General features: G+C 41.8%; 1 protein-coding gene across 1 annotated transcript; it reads right to left on the bottom strand.

Annotated features, from left to right (window-relative positions):
• Nucleotides 1–25356, bottom strand: LOC128711275 (transmembrane protein 184B). The gene is made up of 8 exons (XM_053806142.1): nt 25100–25356; nt 4753–4918; nt 4413–4671; nt 3681–3850; nt 3439–3605; nt 3287–3361; nt 3130–3214; nt 1–302 (listed from the first exon to the last, which is right to left on the bottom strand). The coding sequence occupies exons 1-8, from the start codon at nt 25340–25342 to the stop codon at nt 1–3; spliced, it is 1467 nt and encodes a 488-aa protein (XP_053662117.1). The 5' UTR covers nt 25343–25356.
• Nucleotides 25357–25981: the final 625 nt, after the last annotated feature.

Here is a 25981-nt window from a genome sequence, read left to right on the forward strand (position 1 = left end):
TTACTGATACTCGTCATCACTGGACAGCAGCATCGTTTTCTCATTGTAATTTTGGCTGATAGTCGATACCTTCTGCGGTACGACACTGGCACCGGGCATAAACTTTCGCTGACTGCCAAGCGTCGGTGGCGCAATGTAACTACCGCCATGTCCACCTCCACCAGTACCGGCACCATTACCGTTGTATGATCCCGTCGTTGCTCCACTTCCCACGCCGTGGTTCTGTCCGTTGCCGGTTAGCTGATGGCTTGGATCGTCCGGGTCGTAGGAGGAAACGCGAATGCCACGTGGATTTTTACCACCTGAAAGGAAAAGAAACATCAAAAATATGCTGCTTGTTTAGTTATGGTAATTGTATCTTCTTGTAAGTTAATTTACTCTTCTGTTCCAATAGACAACTATAGAGCATTGAACAAAAAGTACATGGCTAAAGAGCACAACATATTTGGTAGCAACAAGAAGTGAACAAGGAATAAAACAATGCACCTGGCATTAAATCATGCTTAACCATCGAAAGAAAGATAACGTTATACTTACCATTAATATCCCTTCCCAACAATTGTATTCCCATGCAATAACCATTATTACCTAGTCAGTTAATGTCCCCGTTCGGTGTATTAGCATTCGTAGCAGCACTTTCTTTCGTGAAACATATTTTTCTAGCCGCTTTGTGTTGATAAACCGATCAGTAAGAATGTAACTCTACATGCAAAAATACGGTTTATTATGTAGTGTTTTTTATGTCATTTACGTTATTAATTTCTATTCCTTCTTTCGAAGACGTTGTCCTGTTTAATAACTACTACCTTTCTGTTCGCTCTCTGGCAGGCTGTTTTATGTTTTGCTGAAACGTCCACGTTCGAATGTAAAACCGTTGCTACATGTTTGACCATCAAAAGGTCCCTTTATCGTGTAAAATAGACTGCTGATTCTTGCTACTGAAAATCACATCTGGGGTTTCTACCTATGTTCCCGCTCAAAGGAACATTCACTTTCTTACAGTATTTCTCGTTCATCTCTTAAAATCTCTCTCAGTTTACAAATCCCTCTTTATACGGTTCGTTTAGTAAACGGCACAATCTAACGCACACAGCGCTAAGCTAAGCTTCTTTATCGCAAAAAGGGAATGATTTTGATTTCATCTACAGCAAGCCAACGATACATGCAGATTATGTGGGATAAAAAAGGTACATCAATCTCACACATGCTCACACTTAATGCTGAAATGCTTGTCAAATTTTTAGTTCGTTTTTTTTTACATTAATTATTTACAGTCACGGAACGGAAAAGATGGAAAAAATCAGTACATATTTGCAAATTAAAACCATGAAATGAAGGCACTTGGGATATTGCATTCAGAGCAGCAAGCGTTACTCATGCCGTGCATATATGCATGTATCGTTAGGCATGTGCGGAAGAAATAATTCACCATTCGTTCATGTTGAAGTTGTAGCTTGTTCTGTTTAACATCGATGTTTATGAATAAGTACTTGTAATTTCGTTTCATTTAAGACAACCTCTTTAAACCAACGGACAAAATCTGGCTATGTTACTGTCATTTAAAATTCAACCACAAAACAACAGGAAACCGGAATGTGTTATGTATGCAAATTAAGCTTTTTCTGTATTGTTTTAAATTAATCTCACTCTACATTCTTTTAACAACTCGTCACAAGTTTCAAGTTGTGGTACTGTTCCTGGTCCTGCAGTTAAAGTTTTGTGTGTGTTTGTCGCCCTCGAAAGATAAAAAAATATATATTTTTTCAAATACATAAGCGGATCGTTTGTTTAATTTCAATTGAGCCCGGGTCAGGTTTGCTTTTCATAGATTTATATATCGTTTTAATTTTATTTTGTGTTTCTTCCATCCATCGTGTTCTGGCTCTATATCACGTACGTAACTAAATTATTTTTAATGTCTAAAGATAAAAAAAGAGTGGATTACGCTTTCCATCAACACTCACGGTGCGTCAATGATTTAGAGTCTCTCGTAAGGCATCTGCGATACAACTTCTGAAAAGTGGAAAGATGAAAATTTAACAAACAATACACTATTGAAGATCATAATCTATATCCTTTTTCATTTTTAGATTGTTTAGTGATCGATCACATGATATTCTCGCTGTTGGAAATCCCATTCAAAACGTGTTTTTGCTGCTGGCTCCATGTACCCGATGTGCGGTTAAGCGAAATAGCCAAACGGTTAGTAGTGCAACGGTAATGCGATTGCGTGTGACAAGACCAAGTAAAAAAACCTGTGGTGCCTGTGTACGGCGACGGTGCACCAAAGAAAGGGTCACATCATACGCACTTTAACCTTCCACACTATCCACACGAAATAAAATCATAGGAATGAAACAGTTCCAATTGGTAAGTCGTGCTGACGGTGGGCATTTAAAAAAGGTTTCCCGTGTATGGTACACCGTGATGGTGATAGTGCTGATGGTGGCCGCTCTGTAGGACGTGCAGTTCTTCCTCGCGCAGCTGGTAATAGCTTTTCAGGTATTGTGGAGCCTGAAATTGCTTCGAATCGCTGCGTTTCCGGTCGATCGGAGATGGGCAGTCTGCAAGTGATTTTGTGGCATTATAGTTTCAAAGTGTCTTTTTCGTCTAACACGATGAGTTTCGTGTTCTAGCTGATACTTTGAGCACTTTATAATACAGTTTAAAGGTATCACTAATGGCTGTCAGACACTTTTCCATCCATATGCATCGTCTTATTTTGTTTATGGCGTTCTAATGTCATGTAATAATTAAAAACATACTGCCTAGCACATGTTAAGCAATTATAGTCAAATGCATTGTACCTAATCAAAGCAATTGATAGGTAGGGAATGATTCTTTGTTGTCATGCATGTCCTTCACATCAATACAAACATCTAATCATATGAATAACATCAACTAGCATTAAAAAAGCCACGATAATAATAAAGAAGCTTTAGCGAAAAAAATAAAATAAAGATAGAAAAAATGAAATCAAGAGTAAAAGACAAATGACAAAAATAAACAAAAAAGTAACCATACAACATTCGTGCATTCACAATCAGCGAGCATATAACATGTAACGACAAGAATAGGGAACCAAGACCGAAATTTTCAGATGAAAAGGATCAATATGAGCCGTCCTACCTGAGCTGTACTGCGTGTACTGTTGATACTGCGGATGGAAGTTGTGTATCGCATCGGTCATAATATCTTTCGGGTTCATCGTTTCCTGCGGAACAACAGTAAGAGAATGTATGTGAGTCATTAATCTCCAAAACGTACCCGGTCTAGTTCGTACTACCTTTAAGCTACTTGAAATTGATTGCATCGTGACAGATCGGCCGTGTGCATCGGTCATGCAGCTTTGGGCGTACACCTACGAAAGGAGAAAATATTACGTTTTAAGCACGATAGCAAGGTTAGCCTGTAAACTCCACGTCCACCAAAACTTACCTGGTACGGGAAAGCATACCGCAGGGCGATGGCAGCAAACAACATTTCGATACAGATGAAAAAGTTCTGATAACCGGCGGAAACCGTACCAGCGGACGTAGTGGAACCTCCGGCATCGACGATCGGTGAGATGACCTCCGCCTTTTCCAGAATGGCCAACCCGACACCTAAAGCAGTAAGAAAAAGTATTGGACGTGCGTTGTTGCAAAAGGCTTTACATCACCTGCGTGTGCGCTTCTTACCTTGCCAGAAGGACAGGAAGATAACGGATTTTACGGTGCAGAATTTCAACACGGGATCGAAGGGCGTCAGTAGGTCACGGGTGGCAAAGTAGAACAGGTACAGACCGTACAGTGCCAGCGAAACCGAGATGTTGTAGATGACGGTGATGTAAATGTAGCCTCCATCAGCACTGTCGGGTTGTTAGGGATGTGGAAAAAGAACATAAACAAAATGAAACCATGAAAATTCTACACCGAACTCAACTGAAGACAGACAGGCGCCGTGTTGTTATTTATAGAAGCGGAAACCAACGATGGCAGGGAAACCCACTAACTTTATATGCTGCAGAAAGTCGAATTCTTACGTAAAAAATCGGAAGATAACATCAATTCTGAAAAAAAGCTCGACCATACATATGTCTATTTGAGTGAATATTATGAAACCTACCAACGTAAGTGCTTTAGCCTGTTATAGAATTTTACAACCTCATCTTTTCACATTCTAAAGCGTTTCGAATGCAGTATAGGCACCTACGATACGAAAGCACATTTGTATTACCAGACACACAGCATTGCTGTTATGTCCACAACAAACAGGATTCCTATGCAATGGCAACTAAATGATAGTTCTGACCTACTTCGAGTTGCATTCGTGACCATGAAAACTGTTCTAATCAATAGCATGTCTCCGTTACAATTACTGCTTGTGCTTGCGCAACCTTCATACACAACAACACAATATCCCATACGTACCTCCAGTCACCATCGTGGTAGTGATTGAATGCCTGCAGAAAGATGATAATAAACGCCATCAACGGTTTGACCAGACAGAACTGCAGTGTCGCCTGCTTGCAGAATCGCAGGAATCCGATCGTGTACGTTTTGCCCGCCAGGCAACACGTTCCGTACAGGCAGGACGATTTGATCGGTTTGCCACGGATCTCCGACATGATGTTGCCTTCGCCACCCAGGTACTCATAGCACAGCGACAGGAAGTTGTAGATTACGAACGCTGCAAAACAGATTAAGCGCAGCAGGTGATTACGGGAGCTGAGGTGTTGCTTTGCTGTGCAAGTGTACCGACGGTACGTACCTTCGTAACAATCGCGTACGGTAAAGAAGTATACATAGACGCTTTCCGAGTTGAAGAACAGTAAGCTGACCCAGGAGTACGTGGCGTAGATCGGCACGATGAACAGTATTCGGACGATCCATCGTTGTTCCTGTGGGTTCGTGTACCATCGAAGATGTTGATAGATCTGAAAATTAAAAGAACGGGAGAAACAATAATTAGAATACTTTTTGTTTGAGCCAGGCATATGTAGAGTTAATGCATATTTAATAAAAGTCCAAGATTGTACTGCACTAACCACCGTATTCAAATGTGCTGTGTTCCCTTTTGCAAGGCAAAAAAAACGGCCATATTTTATGGTTCCTTTCCGTGACCAACATATTTTCTTCCTTATTCCCAGGAGTAGTTATTTCTAAATCGCACCCTCTAACGGTTGGCGCAAACTGACCATCCCAAAGCCCTCCGGCGACCGTTTACGTGTGACCTGCATTTTTTTATGTTTGTTTGTGTGTGTGTGGGTTTTTTTTTGCAACATTACCAACCATCATAAAATAAAGAAGAAAGTCACCCTAGCGGTGGTTCAAATCTTGTGCACTAGCGCATTATTAAATATTCATCATACTGAAAGTGAAACATGAACGTGAACTAGCCGACCTAGCCGATGAAGATGCCGAGACGTGAAGACAAATATTTGTCATAGTATGATGAAATGCCACCAATGCGGCCACCTAAGCTACCCACAATAGCAAAACGTAGATGCGAGGTGGATGAAAATGAATGGCAGGAGAAAATGTCTTGATTTTCATTTCAAAGGCGTGTGGTGTTCCCCTGTTTACTGCTGTCGGGAGCTTAAACATGGGAGGGAAATTTCAAGCCTAGCCATTAAACGACGAACTTACCAGCGTCCCCCAATAGTATAATGTGTCTCAACGCAACTACGCCTAGGCTAAGCCCACTTTAAAAAGACCGGACAAAAATAGTAACACCCACTCCGTATTTGGAGCCACAGACCAGGGGGAGATAATGTAATAGCTCTACCTGCTATCTGGCGATGTTTCTAGTGCAAATCATTTTATACAGCTTTAAAATAGCTCTGCCTGTCATAAGACGCCCAAAAGAAGAAATTGCAAACCTTTTTCTTTTGGAGCACCGAAAGTCACACCGAGTGCGCGCGTGTGTGGGAAGAAGCTACCGTTCATTATGGGGTATTATGGGAGGCAAAGACAGATAATGTTCGCCATTCAGTGAAGGCGATATCGCATCAGCAACCTCCTCTCAGCATGTTATCCAATGGCATCTTTAGGTCCAGTCTTTTTTTCTAGTCGCGGCCCCGGATTATTCGATGCTTTAGTCTTCACATTTTCATTTTGACGTGCCGGGTAGATTATGATAAAATGGCGCTTCGTCGTTTGAAGCTTACACAGCACGGGCACGGGCGAATTTATGCGTTGTCCACGCCCGCCCCGACCAAATGAGGGAAAACCTTTCCCCGCTGGAGAGATGTGGCTATGATTGGGATCAAAATATGTCGCTCACCTTTCTGTTTTCGCTTACCGATGGATGAAGCATTCATTTTTGATCGTTACTACTGCTTTTGTCATTCGTTATCGCACCCTTACAGAAAGGTACAGCCGCGCTAGACGATGGAGCTTTTAAGATAACAAATAGCTTTGTGTCGATTAATGATTTGTGACACGGCGCTATTTGTTGGATTTAATGATGAAGTTGCTATATTGAGCAATTTACTCCACACAACATTTACCGACTTCTTCGGCGTGTTGCAAAGCCAAGCATCTTCAAAGCGTCAGACGCTCTGTTCTCTGGACACATCAATCAGTTCACTTCTACTGCCATATGGCCACATGCAACAAACAAACAAAAAAACAACTATTGAACGATAACACACTCACGTTTGGTCAAACAACACATTGGCCACATTTTCTCAACAGAACTACACAAAAGGGAAGCGTCCATCCTCTTTTTTCCACCCGTGCGCGAGGAGTTGTATTTACATTGGTAAAAATAGCAAACACAGCAAATCGATCAACCGCAACCAAAAACCGTCGGTCGAAGCATAGCGGCGGCCGGCAACATGTCTGTGTTTTGATATGTAGCAACAACAACCAAAATAAAAAAAAAACCATTGGAAAATGCACTTCTGACCGGCAGATGTGTGTAAAACTGGGCGGTTTGCTTCATCGGAATGTTTGTAGAGCTTGCGAAAGATGAAAGATTACGATAAAGTAAGCCAGATACAGCACACCCGATCTGGTGGTTGATCTATTGCGCGAAGGATATATTTAGAGACAGTCCGGTTGCGATAGAGATTTTACAAAAAACCATCAACAACAACACGATATGCATCTGGATCGTGCCCGGAACTGGTAGAACAGTGCTCCAGACGAGGCAGTGGAAGAGTATTTAAATGAATATTTTATCGCCGAATAAATTGCCGCAATACATATTTTGATAATAGCGGCATCTATCAAACACGCGGCTTTGCCGCTGATGTATGGGTGTGCCTTTTTTTTTGCATGTAAATCCGCCCGTCGGGTGGGGAAAGAAAAATTACCCACCGATTTTCCGCTGCATGTACACTTTAAACAAACTGCACGCGATCATCCCGCCATCCTTCCTGACCCACCTTTAATTTGCCCCTTTCGGCTCGTGTGTGTTCTTCGGGCGAATATACAGCGCCACAGTTTGTTTGCTTCGCTGGAGGCGCTGATGTTCAAAAATTCAGTCATACGGGGTGGTTTTCACTCTCCGGACAAAAAAAAAACACCCTTCACATATGTGTAATGGAATGTATTAACGGCACGTACGGTACTTAATCCTGGAGCAAATGGACTAAACAACCTTCTGAAAATAGAGCAGCAATATACTCCAATATGTGGCGATTCTACGATGCATGCAGTTCGGGTACGTTCTTCAACCCTTATTGGCGAATGATCGAACCGTTAAAACATTCGAAACGAAACTCCCAACAAAGCACATTTTGGTTAACCGTTTCACGAATTAAAGAATGGCAAAAATCCAATTATTTTTCGGTCCTGACACTGGGGTGAACGAAAGTTCTCGGATACATTTTTTACCTTTTCCGTTCAAAATAGCATTTGCTAAAATTTCATCGAAGGGTTAAACGGGATGAGGGACACTTTCTTTACCGTAAAAGTGCCGCTACAAACCCGAAAAAAAAACCCACCGTCCTACCACCGAACAAAAAAGTTACGATTCTGCGGAACAAACATCGATTTTACCTTCCCGGCCACGTAAATGCGTTTCCGAACCTTCGATATTTTTGACTCGAACTTAAACAAATGTTAAGGGTAACTTCTCTTCTAACGATCCTTTCACTTTTTTTTCTCTTCACTTCGAGCCAATTACCACATTCAAGTTTTTATACCCTTTTGCGCTGGAACCCATTGAAGTTGGTTTGGTTTTCGTTCTCGTTAAAAGAAATTTACGTTCATGTCACCATAAATCTAACGAGCTTTCACTGTATGGTCCTTTTTTTTGCTAGCTTTTATTTAAAAGAAAACATCTCGTTCCGCACACATCTCTCATTATTGGCATGTTTTTCAAATGGTTTTTCGTAAATATAAATGGAAAACTGTTGAATCTGCATTTAATTATATATCTCTCTCTCTATAAGGACCGTCTCTCAATGGCAATGCAAACTCAATTGCAAACAAATTTTAAGCGTTGTTTTTACCTCAACAATAACAGTGACACCCGGGCATGAAAAGCAAAATTCAAAGAGCCGGAGTGTAATACTACACGGACACAAATCTAAGTCGAGATAAATAACACCAAACGGCAAATGTCGCGCAGAAGGTCCTTGAAGGACACTGGTAGTGAAAAGAAAACACGCCCGGAAAACATTCTGCCTGATGAAACGATTGTGTACTGGGGTAAATAGTGACCTGAAAACGGGAATGCACGCGAAGTAATCAGTGGAACATGTAATTAGTATAGCCTTTGCTTGAAAGGCACTTTAGTAGGGAAGCTATTCTTTTGGTAAAAACAACGAGATTTCAATGTGGTGGGCCTTTTCGGATTTATTTTTCAAGTTAGAGTGAAATATTTCCAAGCAGATGAGATCCTTTCACCTTTTTAGAGCTTTTGCAGGGTGAAATCGATTCTATGCATTATTTGCTCAACTCACACTCTTAATAGCTCTTAACAGAACCAATGTTTTCTTGCAAAATTGCCAGAAATTAAGAAGCATTTCTAATGTATACCAACACGCGTCAGTTTAACTTGAAAATAATACAGATAATGGTTCTAACTTTTGTGCATGAGCTCCACCAAACCCAGTGTCAAAACAGTTTGACAGCCCTGAAGTCAGGGATGTAGAAGCGGTTAGTTCCGGTAGAGATCGGTAGCGATCGCGATCGATTTATGCAAGTGATTTCGAGCCGTAGGGCCTCTTTTTTATCGAATTCATCAAATTAAATGACAATAAATTTGCACGGTGACACGAAAATCGTTACTTGTTTAAATTGTGCCCACTCATTATCATAAAATTCGACACCCAGTATCATGTTTTCTATTACACTTTGAAACATTTTTGGGCAGTTTTCAAAAGAAATTTAAAAATTTAAACAGAAAAATTCCCAACACCCTCCTATAAATATACCAACATGTTGTTTAACATTGTATAATTAATGCATCGGTAAAGTGAAGAACCGAAATCAAAGTGAAGAAATGAAGATGTAATCATCTTCATACCAAGAGAAGGAACTCAAAGGGACAATGATCACATCGCTCAATATTGTATCACCATTCGACTATAACATGTCAAACATACTGATAAGAAATACAACACATTCCCGATTTTCATTATGTGATAACTATTAAAAGCAGCGCTCCAGCGAACGTCTTCTTATCGTTCACAAATTTAACTGATCATTCACAAATTTTAGTTCATAACATAATTATAAGAATATTTTCTACTACAGGTTGCAATTTGGAACGGTAAGATGACAGAATTTTAAATTTCCAAAATAAAACGTTCGTTAAGGTCGAAAACTAGACCAAAGCTGAAATCTCAGTATTGAAAAAAATGAGGCCAATAAAGCGACGCCAACTCATCAATACCAGAGGCCACTAACTAAGAGCATGACAATCACGCGGCCGCGAGACTGCAGCATGGCCCCTTCAAACAGACGTTGTCATCGACAGACATCGATTTCTGTACAGCTTTTGACACCGCACCCTTTCCCACCGCGCCCTCCGTTTGCTGCCGCGTGTTGTCACCGCAATAGGCACACATGTCGAACTATTTTTCCAACCAGTTATGACTGGGCGGCTAATGAAGCCATAGCGCTAGCGAAGCCGCGTACCGTGTGACTCGGCGGGTTTGCAAATCCGTCCGCGGCAATTCAATTCAAGGCCGGAAAAAAGAAACGATGACATTTCGTCTTAATTTAGACGAAATGCCTTAATGAGCGTTTTTTAAAGTAGTGATTTGTCAAAGAAAAGCATTCTTTGTTGCAGTCTTCATTGTAGCACACAATATGGATAAAGTTATAAAATATTTTAAATTGAAAAAAAAATGAATATTATTAAACAAAATGGCACATTTTGACAACTGACAGCTCTCATTAGTAAATCAATTGTTATTTTGTGCTTCATGTTTCGCTTTAACTTCGCCACATTGCAAGACAAAATTTACAAGAAAAAGCACTAAAAGCACGACACAACCAAATTGCACAACTCGCCACAGCATTAATATTCGCAAAAGGATACTTGAAGTCAGCGAAAGTTGCATACGAAAACAAGACGCAAACCTTCGAATGCATGGGCGTGAAAATGAAAGATGCTCACCATCAGTTGTGCAGGTCGTGCGGAAAACACGACCCCCCCCACCGGGTTTTTACCGCGGGTGGGTGTCGCCAATTGGACATAATCCACCCATCATAGCCGGGCCGCGGATCTTTGCCAGTTCGCCATAAAGTGAAAGGACGTGTGTGTGTGTGTGTGTGTGTGTGTGAGAGTGGCATTCGATTACTTCATGCCGGTGACGACGATTACGTGAGAAAAGTGGTGTTGTAGCGCATGAAAAACAAAGCTGGAAATCCATTACAAGGACCCTCGTGTATACGGAGAAGAGGCAAATAAAAAGCTTGATTAAGCAATACCAACCTACCCGCAGCTTTCTATGCAAAAACCCCGACAGTACCGGGACTCGCTCGGTATGTTGGGTTTGGTGTTTTTGTGCACCGCGATCGCACCTTTTGCCCGACTTTTTTTTTTCCTTGGTGGTGTGGTGATATTTTGCATGATTTTCCACTTGAATTGCGTGTGATGCCACGCACGCCCTACAATGCGTATGACGCTTCATCGGTTTAGCCGATTTAATTGATGGTTTCATGGCAGTACAAGAAGGAAACACAAGCTGGACGAGGCTAAGAATACGATGTCTCTAAACCAAGGAAGCCTTTCAAACGGCTGTACGTTACCTTAAACCCACCCAACAGCCGCACACACGCATTCCCCGCACACGATCGATGAATCGCGTGCTGTCGGTGGCACCTTAGGCTTGTGCTTTTTTCCCACTAGAAGACACCCGCACGTACGGCACGACAACGGAGCTTCCGTGTCCACGTCGTGGATTAATGACGCGTTTCGAAGCCCATCGCCAGCACCGGTAAGCTATAATTCATTCATAATTCAATACCTCCTGGATGCGGTTGTTTTGAGTGCTCCAGTGAGTGATATTTTGTCGACGGGTTTCTCGCAGGAGTATCTTTTACTGATTACCGCCATGAGACTTTACGCGCCACGGGTACACCACCGGTATATGAACTTAAAATGCTTTAATGTTACACTACGCGCGGGATCTAATTGTTACTCGATGGCTGTGATATTTCATGAACACCGTGCCAATTAACAACCTGGTAATCATTGGCAGGCTCTTGGCAGGTAAACCTATCTTACCTAGGAATCGTTTTGCATTATTGTGCTAGAGTGTTACAATCGTTTTAACACATTAAATTTTAAGCCAAACTAACACCTTAACTAAATGTACCAAAAGCATACATTTTAACATGAAAATGGATACCACCCATGAGGCGCGCGAATCAGGGGTAAATTTTAAGTCATTAAAAATTTCACTTTCATTAGCCAGGTGTCAGGCGGTGTCATCGCTCATCGAACGCTGGAAGAGTTAAGGCCCAAACCCACAATCGATAATATCGATTGCAGAGCGCCACTCCTGCTACAGTGTTGCCGCGTTTGGAGGAACTCACCACATTACCACACTGAAGTGTAAGTGACGCTATATCACCAGCCAGCACACACTCGCACACCCCTCGATTTGTCGTGACAGTGAATGATTCACACGTGTACCATTTTACGGGGATGTTTTTGGTGGTCACATCAAGGGAATTGGAATGTTGCTACCGTTATGTTTATAGGTCTTCTAAAAATATTCCAGTGCTGTGGTTTTCTATTGAAGGAAAAGCTATTGAGAATGGGGCATTTGATGCGTAACGATTTAAAATGATGTAAAAAGCGACATAAATTGGAAATTACGAACCCAAAACTACCCAAAACTGTTTTTGAAAACTACCTCTTTAATGAACAAAAATATCACGATCCGTCCATAAAAGATTTTAAATTGCATTTCAAGAGCAGTCTCATGGCATTATGGTTCAGCATTTGGTCTAAACCAAGGATCTCTAAACTACAGCACGCGATAAGCTTCATTGCAGAACCGAGATACTTTAGAAAATGTTGAAATCATAAGACACTTTCTCATTTTTAGTTGAGTTGTAATATTTGAGGAGACCCGTGGTCTAAACCCGAGGTCTTCAAACTACGGCCAGGGGTCTCCAAATAGTTCAACTATTAATTTTTGGTTTCATTAATTTAATCCAAAGGCATAAATAACGCAAAAATATCTCGAGAGTAATATTTATGTAAATAGACCGCAAGTTATTAAGTAATTGGTCCAGAGCAACCAACGTAGCTCGCGGGCTGAAAAGTTTGGAGCCCCTTGGTCTAAACCCACCAAAGGTCACGAACCAAACTTCATTTAGGTTCTAGGCACCTCATGTAAGCACCTCCGTAACAAGAATTGGCTAAAAATTACGCGAAAAAGGTCGTTAAGTCATGAAGAAGATTTCGTTTGTTGAGCCACAAATGATTATGCTCAATGCTTACAAAACTTGTCTCTAATGGGATTCTCCTATGCGTGGCAATACCATATTCGTTTGCCTATATATACACACACACACCATCGTGCAGCAGTTTCGTGTCAATGGAAAATTTGTACACCGGCAGACAAAACAAAATTCACCCATGAAAATAATTCCATCCGCATGGGGAAACGATGGTGACGTCTGCACCATCAGTCACCGGCACCATTCATCATATCTCTGGAACATCATGTCAGAAAGTTTGGAAAAACTGTTGTCATTTCGTCATTTTTTTTTTTAATTAGCTACCGTCACGCGGAAAATTCAACTCATCGCGATCGCCTGTTAGTTGCTAAACGGGGGACGAAATTTGTCCGCAAACCGCAGTTCTATATAAAAGCTTAATTTTCTGCGGAGGCGCAAAACTGCGCGGAGTACTTCGGGGCAAGGGGTGGTATTCAATTCCAAACAGCTCCAAACAGTCGTCCAAAAACCGCAGAAAACCGCACTCAATACACAGCGTTAGGCGGAGAAGCGTGATGAAAGAATGATTGTTGCTAGAATCAAATTATATCGCAATTTATCGCAACGCTAGTTAAGACACACTAAAACGTTTAATGCGGGCAACACGACGCATGTATAATTATTAGTCTGTGCTTGACAGGTACGGTTGAGTACGCGCAACAGCGAAAGAGAGCTTAATGTTGGCTCCGGAGAAGCTTTGGTAGCAACACGGATCGAGATGTTGGTTTGTTTGGAAATATAAAAGAAATGAAACACTTGGCAGCACGAATCGTTTTATTGCCAAAATATTCACCCAACGCAGGAGGAAAGCGAACAATTACATTTCCGTACCCTTGTTTCTCATCGTGTAAGTTCGGGCGAACACACACGAGTAGCGAATCGAATCTAGGCAGCGTACATTCCCCTGGTGGTGCCCAACCGTGCCCGTTAAAGCGTGTAATGATGAACTTAATTATGTTCACCTTTCGCTTACATTCGCGCACCCACTAGTGTTGGGTAAAATCCAATGTTTCCCGGAGTCACTTCGGAGTTACTCCGGCACATTCCGGAGTCAGCTCAGGATTAAATCTGGAACATTTTCTGGTGGATTTTCTTAACATTGCACAGGGAATGGTTCCACAGTAGTATTGTGCTTAATTATTTTTTTAAAGATTTATTCAAATCAACTGTCAAAAAAATCATAAATACTCTGAGCACTGTCACTTGTAATTCTGAAGCCTTAGGAATATAAAAATCCTCGGGAAGTCGTGACCGTTTGTAGCAACTGAACAGCGGAGAGGGGACGACGTTCCGGAGAAGCAAATCATGGCTGATTCATGAATCCTTGAAATAGAGATTCATTCAGCTTCATGAATCTGAATCTAATTAACCCAACACTAGCTCACAGTTTTATAAGAATTCTACAAGTCATGTCTGTACTACAACCTCAAGAGGACTGAGTTTCCCATTTTTGGCTTTCTTGGACTTTATTCGCCCTTACGTCGTTTATTAATGCCACAACCACATACACCAACAGGTCATCTGTGATGAAAACAACTTCACGGTGTTCACTCCACAGTATTCCGGACTCAAATCCGGAGAATACTCCGGATTACTTAGGTTTTTTTCGGAATTGAATCCGGTTTTTCGTCCTCGGACTCGGAGTGTACTCATAAATCCACTCCGGCGTTCCCATCACTAACACACACACACACTAAGAAATGCGAAGGCGCGAAAGGTTCATTTTCTGGTGGAAAGCCACTACAATAACTAAAACTCAGTAACTACTAAAAGAAGCAAAAAAAAAACAAATGGAAAAGAGCAATGTAATCGTTAGATCAAACTGCCTTTATTGCTGATACACTTGCTAGCAGGGCGTGCCTTCGCCGGTTTCATATTCCAGCAGACAGTATGTAGAACGCACTGCTATCTACACACCTCATGAACCGAGGGCAGCGCCCTCTTTGCAACTTGAAACGGTTGACAATCCGTTGCGACTGGTTGCGTACGATGAATCATTGCTTTTGATCCCGGATTTTATGCGAGCCATAATATCAGCGGTAAACATTTTATTTACAATCGTGTTTAACACTCCCGCTGATTGAGGATGACGTGCGTTGTCGCAACAGCGGTCGCGGAGAAAACATGTTTGAAATTGGAATGTTCCAGCTTTCTGTTCATTAAACACTTTCCCTTTTGTTGCCATAATTTCAGCAACTAAATTCTGTGCAATGCTCACCCTTGTCTAATCTATAAAGTTTTGTTGTTGTTTTATTAGATTTACAGATGTTCACGTACATACAATTTCATAAACTAACCCGACTGATTCATCGTGGCTTTGCTGCACTCTTATCGACCCTGACCCTGATCGTGGGGTGACATTTGTATCATTGCGAAAAAAAGAGCCTGCGTTAGTAAACACAAGTCTACAAAAGCCTTTAGTGGCGGACACACCAGGCCACATGTGTTTATCGCGGGCTGTAGTGGTTAAATGTTGCGAAAACAACTTAACACAAACACCACCACCATCAAAGGCATACGCAGGTAAAAACCACGCATCTTGCGATGGCAAAACGTGGCATTGTACAGTGGAGAAGTTTGTTTGGTCGTCAGTTGTCACGCACAAACGTACTAGAAACTTGCGCGCAAACGCACGTGGTTGATGCGCCAAAATGGCACGTGCGAGAGCGAGGTTGAGGCCGCGAACAAGATAGTGAGCTTTTTATAAGCTTTTTGGCATTCAAGGACGGTGTGGTTATGAGACGGTGGTCCGGTGAGAATAATATGCCAGAACAGATAGAACTAAAAAGGTGAGTTTATGAGCGAGTCGTTAAATGTCGTTTAAGATGCAAATAGCGAAGTAATAGCATTTGCTGTTTTATTTTAAAAGGCTTTAAACGTATCGATCGTGTTTAAAAAGGAAATAAATACTCCAGCACACTAAAAGGAGTAAACTGCATAAAAGCTTTGCAAACACCTTTGTTTATATTTTCAACACCGGGTTGAATATCAAGCGTCAAATATAGCGTATTAAATAGCTTTTTCTTTCAAATGAAATGGTTCTTTCGCCTGAATCAACAGGTGTTCCATTTGGGCAACGTCTAGAGAGCAGCAGCGTATGTGAAACCAAGCCCCTTTTTCCCTTAAGTATCATTTAACTTTTAAGCTTAACTGTTCACTTACAGCTTGTATTGTTTCTTTACAAGTGATGAAGAAAATAGTACTCCAAATCCATCTTCCACACACCAACTGACCTCCTACCAAGTCGTTGGAAAAGATGCTTTTTTTCCTCTGGACCTTTCCCAAGCGCTCGGTGAACTAACCTATCAGTTAAGCTTGATTGGTTTCTGTTTCTTTCTTGCGAGCGGTGATGCGTAATAACAGCATTTACATTTCGTGCACTGCACACAGGAAGCAGCAAAGCGCCCTGAAGGTACTGCTGCTCCCTGTTAAAAAAAACCTAACCCATAGCCGCTTTCTTTGGGTTCGATTAGGTTGCGAAAGCCTTCCCCTTTTTGCCGAGAGCACCGGAGAGCGTCAAGACGATCGTGAGTCGGAATTGGTTGCTTAATATCATTTTGCCGCACTTTTTGTGTTTTTGTTCGCTTTGTCAGGTAAAGTCTTCGCTGCGGAGTGTGTATACCACATGGAGTATCCATATTTACCACGCGAACCTGTGTGTTCTGCGCTTCCCAAGCAGTGGTGATCTTGCTGTGGGGGAGAAATAAGACACTCACACACACACAAAAACAACAGCTACATTTCCAATATCCGTATCTGCAATACTGGTGAACTTAAATGAAAAGCAAAATGTGTTGCAAAAACTGTACCAGGGAGGTGTGCAGGCATTAGACACGCTCGCCTTTGGAAGCGCTCCTTCTTTCCGTGTCGATATGTTTTATTCCCTGTTGGCCCCAAAAAACCGGTTCATAAATGCAAGCTGCTCGAGAGCAGCGATAAGTAAAACCGAGCTAGTTTGCTGTGAGCTTTAGATGATGGCTAAAGTTCAACTGCCTTGAATCGCGAAACCGTGTGAGTTTGTGCCGTTGCTCATCGGTTAGTTGTTTTTTGTTGCTATCCACGCTCGAAAACGAATACTTGGTAGGGGGTTGTGGAGTGTCGATGTATGAAGAGACAAATGAAGGGATACTTTGTTCATTAATCTTAGAAGTAGATACTAATAGACCAAGTTATTCCCGAACATAAATTGTAGACGAACAAAGTTGGCAAATTTGAATGACATTAAAGTATTCGATGTAAAGGCAGGATTAGTTACTTAAAGAAGGCTAAATATGGCTTGCCCTAATTAACCAAAAACTTATTCAAAAAACAATACTAAGAAAGGGATTGAACGGAACATATCTCATTGAACATACTCATTGTATATCTCATACAACTAGGTGAGCACACTGTCCAAGTCGTCCAAAATTTCACCTCTCTTGGGTCAAAAGTCAGCACCGACAACAAAATTGATGTTGAGATACACGTTAGGGTGCAGACTGCCAACCGGTCTTTCTACAGTCTGAGGAAACTTCGCCTGGGACTAGGACTCAACTGGGACTATTTAGACGCTATATAGTTCCAGTACTTACGTACGCCTCCGAGACATGGATTTTGTCCAAAACTGACGAAACCTTCTTAGCCGCGTTCGTGAGGAAGATGCTCAGAAGGATTTTTGGCCCCGTACATGTGTGGAAGAAGATAATGGAGCAGTCGCTACAAAGACGAACCCTGTGAGCTGTACGACAAACTCACGGCGGATTCGACTTGCCAGATTCCGGTAGGCTAGTCACGTCATGAGAATGACACCGGACGACCCAGCCCGTAAAGTCCTTTTAGGTCGTCCACATCGACAGAGGAGGCTTGGAAGGCCCAAATTGAGATGGAGTAATGACGTTGATACGTCCGCCAGGTTGGAATATTGGAATGGAATGCAAAACAGAGCCTGGACTTCTGGATTTCTGAACTTTGTTCAAGTTGAATTGGAATGTGCCAATGTAGATTTGAATTCTTTCAATTTTTCGGCAGCTTTGGAAGTAGAATTTTTTCTTTCTTGAAAAGCACACTGAAACCGTTGCGAATTTGTGAATGCAAAGCTTCCAATATGTTCGGTGAGAAATGATGGCTTCCTCTTAAAAAAGATGACGAAAAGTGTGAAGAACTCCAGATCTATCCCGCCAAATTCTACTTCAACTAAAAAAGACCCAGAAATTGCTCCGATCTTCTACAGAACTACGTGATAATTGATATTTCATGCATCGTTACAAAATATAAGCTAAAACAGAAGCAAATGTTCTCAATCATCAATGTTACAGTTCATCTGATAAGAAACCTTGAGATGCAAAACAAATAGACTTGAATTGAATCGATGCACAACAAAAACAGATTCCCAACACAGAAGCTTGTGTTCCCACGCCTTCAAAAACTCCACATTGCTTCATGGTTAAGCAATTCATTTCCAGGGCGATTTGTAAAACCGGCGAACATGTGGAGATGGATATGATCATCGTGTGGTTGTGCTTCATTAGCATTTCATTTCCCTTCTAGCTGCTTTTAAATAGATGCATAATTTTAGAGGTTTTTTTTCCCTGCATATTAAACCTTTTTACAACTTGGAAGAGTTTAAACCAGATTTTCACCAAATTTTATGCAGTTTAAACGATTCATAGTCATGTAATCGTGTTACATTTGTATGGCGTACAATAAACTCCTCGCCAAAAGCCATCCCATTAAACTCGCTCTCTTCGATCGCTTGACATTTGCATCCCGGCTGCAAAAACTGTGGTCGAGAAAAGTTCCGATCTACCGCTGCACCGCGATAACCACGAACAATCGGGGGTTTTGGGTGTGCATGTAAAAAGAGACGCCAAACACTGTCACTTAATCACCGTTATTCAGATGATTTATGAGTGCAAAACGATGCACTTCTATTCACTCGAAGCCGGTACAAGCGTCGTCTGTTCGTGACACGAAAGACTGATCGCCGTCCATTTTTAGGTGTATGAAGAGAAGAAAACGTTGCAAAACGGGGTTTCCCAGATCAGTGGGAGCATCACACGTGTGTTAAACAAGCGCCCATGGATATCGTCTTACTGGCACTGTGGTTCGTACGATACTCCTTTTGCGAAAAGGAACGATGGCGACCATCTTTCGTCCGTTTGCCAAGCTGCTTTTTGACATTATTCCGAATAGCTTTTGTTGGCATTATCTAAAGCGTTTTATACATCATCTTCAAGATGTGCTCAACATAACTTCTTGAAGGTGAAGCTGGGAATAAGTGTGAACGAACGTACTGCGGCACATTATACATCCAAAAACATCACCATAATAGAATGGTCTACCCCAAACCTTTATGTTATTTTAAGAAACGATCTCTACCCAATCCTACACCCGAATTGTGGCAGGGTATTTTAAAAAAATATGTTGCATCATTTGTATGCATCCCAGCAACTGCATTCTACTGCACCTATGCCACGGCAATGCAATGCACCAACGACGGAAGTTGTTATGTGCGGGCACATAGAATTGAATGAAGAACATCTAACCGGGTTGCTGGCCATGGCCGCCGACAGCATAGGGCTGCTGCAAAAAAATTTGCATATTGGCAGCATAAAATGCATCTCCAAAAAGCAACCCAAATAATGGTAATGGTGTTTATTATTGTTGCAAGCATCTTGTTGATTCGCTCAAATCGGTTACCATCCGGTGAAAGCCATCTGTGTGTGTGTGTGATGAAATTTCTATTTTACGAATGAAATCATGCACCCGGGAGATGTTTGAGTAGTAACGTGCTTTGGTTCGCTTGAAGGAAGTACTTCGGGGGAATAACATGTTAACACACACACACACACACGACTGTTTTGAATTACTAATATAAAGATCAACAGAAATTCTATTCTAACCTCTACCTGATTGGCTTCTTTTGGCAATCAAAATTCACAGATTTTCCCGAATCCGTTCCAAACGCACACTGATATCACATTTTGCGTCATAATTCGTTCGGTTCGTTTGTTCATTTTTCAAAAAGTCCTTGACATTTCATCGCTGGCATCACCCTCTTAGCATAAATAACCAGCAGCCAAAGCAAATTGGTAGCGACCAATCATCAACTAAAAAGGAAAACCCACAAAGAAAACCCCCTTCTGTTGTACAATAAACTCAACATGTCGCTATTGTTTTTCTCTTTTCTTCGCGATCAGCCCGATGAGGTGATGGTTTTCAACGAAAATGAAAGAAAATCTCCGCTCGTCTATGTTCACGCCTCCATAGCAAGATCTTGGCAAAAGAAAAAACAATAATATTGACATTGCCAGCATTTTATGCAATGTCCGCTCCTTCCTGCCCCATCGGGAGACTTTTATCCACCCCTCCCTCTGTCTGGTAACGCCGACAAAGGTTAGCCAACCACGACCACGACACAGTGGCAAGCTTTCAGTTTTGGAACTATCGCCAAACGTGCGAGAGTAACAGTGTAACAAAACATACACACCATTTTATTGATCCCTTCACTGAAGGCAATAAAATCGAAACCATCCTCTAATGGGTTACAATTAGCGCACGTCCACACATGCTGGACCGTTCCTCCCCCTTCGTATTTGCTGCTACTTCTATTTTACCGAAAAAATGAAAATTCACTCGTCCAATTATCCTAAACACATGCACACCCACCTACGAGCGGATCGGGTTTCTTCAGCTAGCGCGTAACCTGCATCTGATTGGAATGAGCCGTTTAATTTATTTTCTCTCGTGCACGGGCCTTGGTGTGTTCGGTGTAGATAAATCAATGAGCAATAGTAGCCTCCCCATACTGCTTTCTGTGCGCCTCCGCTTGCAAAGTTACGCTTTGAACGGCGTAGTTAATTGCTTCTCTTGAAAGGATGTTGAATAATTTATTACCCACGAGGAGTTTCAATCTTTTCAGCTCTTACACCAACGATGAAGCTGACGGTGAAGTTCATTGAATGTTAGAAGAAATGTTCACAGCAAGAGTAGTAAGCCAGCGAGAGTTAGTTCCTGTAAAGTTACTAAATTAGGGAGGGATTATTATTTCAACTCTCGGTATAGAAATAGTCTCCAACATCCTATTTATTCTCCGACTCTTTTGCTTTTAAATCAAAGGTACCGGTGGGCTTGTTACTGATTCATTTTATTTTAGTTTATTTGCTGTACTTTAAGTAAAATACAGGATTTTCGAACCGAAATCTGAAAATCCATCCTAATTTCTGGAACTTTAGGAACCCGGGAACTTCTGAGAAGTCTGGAACTTTAGGAACTCGCAAACTTCTGCGAACTCTGGTACTGTGGAACTCACTGGAACTCTGGACAAAGCTTTCTAGCCTGTAAATCATCCATTTGACATCAATTTCAGATGTCAGTTATGAAAGCTTTGAACAGAATCAATTTAAACTTGAGAAACCTTGAGAAACAATCAAATTGCATAAAGTTAAAAAAATGAATTCCAGATCTACCTTCACATATTCCACTTTAATATGAAAATGATCCAGAAATAGTCCCAACTTTGTCGGATGAACTCAAAACCCCTTTTACCAGCAATATGCAAGAACAGAAAACAAACTCATGGTGGTATGTTATCTAAATTGTATTTCCCCTTTGAAAAACTGCAAAACGACGGTAGTTTGCCTGATTGATTGATCAAATGGGACACGGACTCCGAGCAGTGATGCATTTTCGCACCAGTCAGCCAACCAATGGAGAGTCTATCCCCTTCGTCAATCCAACGCGAAAAGTACAGCTCCTGTTTCGCAGTGATTACACGACGATTAGCAAGTGTGGTGATGTGTACAAGAGTGAAACTATTTATTCAGTGTAGTTTTCTGCAGCCAACATTTATGCACACCTCGTTAGCGACGCTGGCAGGGTAGCAGCGCGTGGAAGACTTTATCAAACAAATGAGGATTTAATTCCAGATCATGGCACGCCGAAGATCGTCACAAACGAAAGCGCCGGTTTGAGTGCCAACTAGCGGGAAATGCTTTCATCGCTAGCGGACGAAACTGGTACAATCTAAGCCGATCTGGTACAGTAAAAGCGAACGACAGCACTGGCTGGGGAGCGAGCGATATTTGAAGCATTTTAACGTCCCTCCCCCCAGCTCGTGTGCCCTAGTATGCAGGCTAGACTTGTTTCATCGCTACAGCATCATGGCCTGGGCTGGGTGAACATCGCGACCAAATACAGCAGCTTCCAGACAATTAGGCCAATGCTTTCCGCCGATCGATTCTTACCCCAAAACAACCCTTACTTTTCGATTTCTCAACAGCAACACACAAAAAAAACAAACAGGCAAACACAAGTACACAGCCTTCAACAATTCAAGGTTACGTCTTTTGATCAAAACGATCAGCCAAGTGAATCGAGAGCGTCTGAGGACAGTTTGGAGGTGACATTGAGCGCCCAGCGTGCGTGATTGGTCCAATAAACGATTTCAGTTCGATTGCTACTGAAAGCGAAAACCGCTCAAGATGAAATAACGTCCATAATTGTGGGTATCAATATCTTAAAGAATTGCCTTTGTAACTGTACGGGTACTTTGTCAAGAAGTCAATCAAGTCACTTTGCCTTTTGAATGGCATACTTCGCCGGTGTTGGAATGTTTTTTGTGTCCTATGAAGAATTTCCTCCCGCAAAATGTAAATCCGCCTACTCGATATGATGTTAGCGACGATTACTTTAGCTTTTTCACTGGGATTTTGGGCTCTAAACGCCGCCGAACGGAATGTGTTCATAATCTTCTCAATTGTGCTGACTTATAAGATTTATAACCTAGTTCAATTTTAACTGACACAGTACATACACATAGCTCACACGGCATTACTGTCGTCAGCAATTCAGAAATAACTCCAACGGTCAATGTACGTCATACACGATCGATTTCCCAGCAAACTTCGATGCCATGGTTTTAGTTCCTTTTTCAGACCAAAAAAAAAAAGGTTGTCTAATCTAATTAGCCCGATAGACGTATCCTTTCCGTTTAAGAGACAAACGCATTTGGCGAATGATGCGGTCGGAGGTTTAGATTTGACGTTTGCAGGAAAACAAACCACCAGAAGAGCCAGTCTTTTTGCATATAGTTTTCACACCCTTGCCTCCCACCCTGATCGGGATCACCATCGCTCAATGGCACACTGGGGGCAGAAGATAAATTAAAACTTTTCCTATTTCCAAAACCGAACACCGCCGGACACGATAAAACCGGTCTCCGATCAATCGTAGGCTGCGGGACGGCAAGCGGCACGGATCGCAAAATGTTGGTCTCAAAAATGATGTTTTTCCCTTTTTAAGTGCGGGTAAAGTTTTTGAGTGTCTATTAAACAGTGAACCAGCCGCAGAGTGACAAATAGTAGAAGCGAAGGAAAAGTTGACCTCGATGGCAGACGGGAAAAAAGGCAAGTGCGTCAAAGCAACTTCTTCCTTGAGCTAATACTCGTACTGCGTGGTGCAAATTGACTCAGGTTTCTGGTGGATTGCTTATCGCTTTCCACTACTACACAGCTACACGATTCAAACGTGTTATACAGACGACGCTGTCACGTGGCTGTAGCAAAATGTTTGGCAGTAGCAGTGACAGTGGCAATAAGATTGTAGGTTCTCGTCTATACATTGTTATTCTTCTCGTTGAAAAAACTTTATCTTGTTAGCTTAAAGGTAAGCAGAAGAATACGAACGTCTCAAAAGTTGTTATTCCAAATATCTTACAAAGTTATTATTAAAGTACGAAACGCAGTTTTATGTTATGCTAAACTTGATACACAACTCTTAGTTATTTTAAGAACACTCACTTAATAGTACATTTTTCCACCCATTCACTAAACATGATGTTATCGTAGACAAACATAAAGTATCACACAGGTGAATAACTACTCAACCGATGTTCAAACCCGTTGTCATCGTTATGAAGCGACACAGAGAACCGTAAGAAGTGGGATAAAAGTTGCATAAAACCTGCTCCAGACAAGTCGCTCCCCACTCAAGGACTTAAGACTGCGGGCAAGTGGATGCAAGGCAAGAGCGAATTGGCTGCAACAAAAGCGCTTGCACCGAAAGTGAGTAAGAGTTGCTTTTAATGAGGTATTGAGGTATGTATGTTGGGTAGAAATCACAATTTATTTTTCAAACATATTATGAAAATACTATCATATGATACATTTCAGTTGACGAACAGAGTTGAAGAATATTAAAACCCATTACAATCACTAATGTACATTACAAAATGCAACAACAAAACACGAGAGCAACAAATCGATCGCGATGCATGAATGCAAACAGCAGTAGCAGCAACATGGCATCCATATTTTGCGTCCACCATGCTACACACCGTGCCTCAACATGCTAATGCTGCAATAATAGCATCAGAAAACAATGCGGCACACACATACGCACGACCGAGTGCCCACAAGTCCGTGACCGGCGAGGATCAACAACGACAACGAAACGGGGTGAATTTTCGCCATTTCCGCATGTCACGCACGGCTTGCGCTTCAACGGTTCTGAAGAATTGTTTGACTTTAGTTTTATGTTTTCTGTTTTGGGGCAGGTGATGTTTTGGTAGCGCAGAGGAAAGAGGATAGAAAAAAAAATAAACAAACACATTTTTTGTGTACCACTACAATGTGGTTACTTTTTGGCGCAGCAAGTCAACAGGAAAGTTTATTGGCACGAGGAGCGCCAGCCATAAAGCTAACCACAACGCAAACGCCATTACATCAGAGGAAATAATGTAAAATTCATGACTCTTAAAGGTTGGTTCCTAGTAATTGATTTTTAACTTTTTAATGTGTACCAAATCATAGAGAAAGGTAGTAAATCATCTTTTGTTACATACTACTGACAAATCATTTACACTAGTTTTTAACATTAAAACAGAAAGCTTCATTTCCTAACGTAGTTGATTCATGACTTTTAAAGAAATATTCTGCAAAACTATTAACACTAGAACTACCGGACCAGTCATTTTGTCTGAAACGCTTTATTTCATTACATTAATTTTTAGGGTAAAACAATTCTACCATGTTTTATTCATGCCTTTTACATATCTTTTCTGTGGTATGAACTCAAAAACGTATTAAAAAATAATCCAGGACATCGAAATTGTTTATAAAGTGACCTTCAATGAAAAACGGTTGGTAGTTCTAGTGATAAAACAAATTCCAGCTCTTCTGACCTATCAACGCTTAATAATTCTAGTGTCTAAAACTCACCTGCTGACAAGTGATGAACAGTGCCATCCAGACGCAGATACCGGCAAAGATTTGGGCCGTCTTGGCCTGAAGGAAAATGCCGTCACCCACATGGTTGATAATGGGATCGATCGCTAGGGCCGAGGCTGGGGCCTCCGTCATACGCACGGCAATGTTCGCCTTGGCCGTGCTGCTGACGGCGGCGGCCGTGGCAGCGGTAGCATTCGCCAGCAGCTCACTCGCTGCCGGATGTTCCGTACTCATCGTGCTTGCAGAAGCTGCACACCACTATAACCGAGGTGTTCGTGCACACGCAAACACGGCGGTTCGTGCACGTTCTGAGGGCACCGCACGAAATCTCTCCACACGGGTGCTGCCTCCTCTTCACGGTTCGTTTGCCACGCGTTTGGTGTTTCTTCCCTCGTTTGGAAGCTGCAAGCGAGGTTTCGTCTATCACCACTCGATACAGACAATGATCTCTCCGCAGGCAAATTGCTCAATCATTCGTTCAACAACCACCATCGATGGTGGGATTGTTTGCGCGATTTCGAAGAGTTTTCACTACCACCTTCTTTCTTTTACCGGGCCCCGCACTCTCACACACGCCCGGCGATGAGTCGTGTTTCTTCTCCGCACCAATTTAAATGTATTCACCGTCGCTCACCGTCGAAATTGCATATGCACTTGTCGAACACTTCCACTAAAAATATAAGACCACATATATAAGAAGGAGAAAATGTATGGAAAAGGGTAACATATCGAAGAACAAAAATGAAAATTGATCCATCTCAACGCCTCACAAAACTTCCAGCAAACACTCGACCGTGGGTGTCGATCAATTTCACTTTCTATCGGCTAACGAAAGAAGATGTATTCACGTAGACGCGTAAGGGGATGATTTGA

This window comes from Anopheles marshallii, chromosome 3 (genome assembly GCF_943734725.1).
Source record: "Anopheles marshallii chromosome 3, idAnoMarsDA_429_01, whole genome shotgun sequence".
Lineage (NCBI taxonomy): Eukaryota > Metazoa > Arthropoda > Insecta > Diptera > Culicidae > Anopheles > Anopheles marshallii.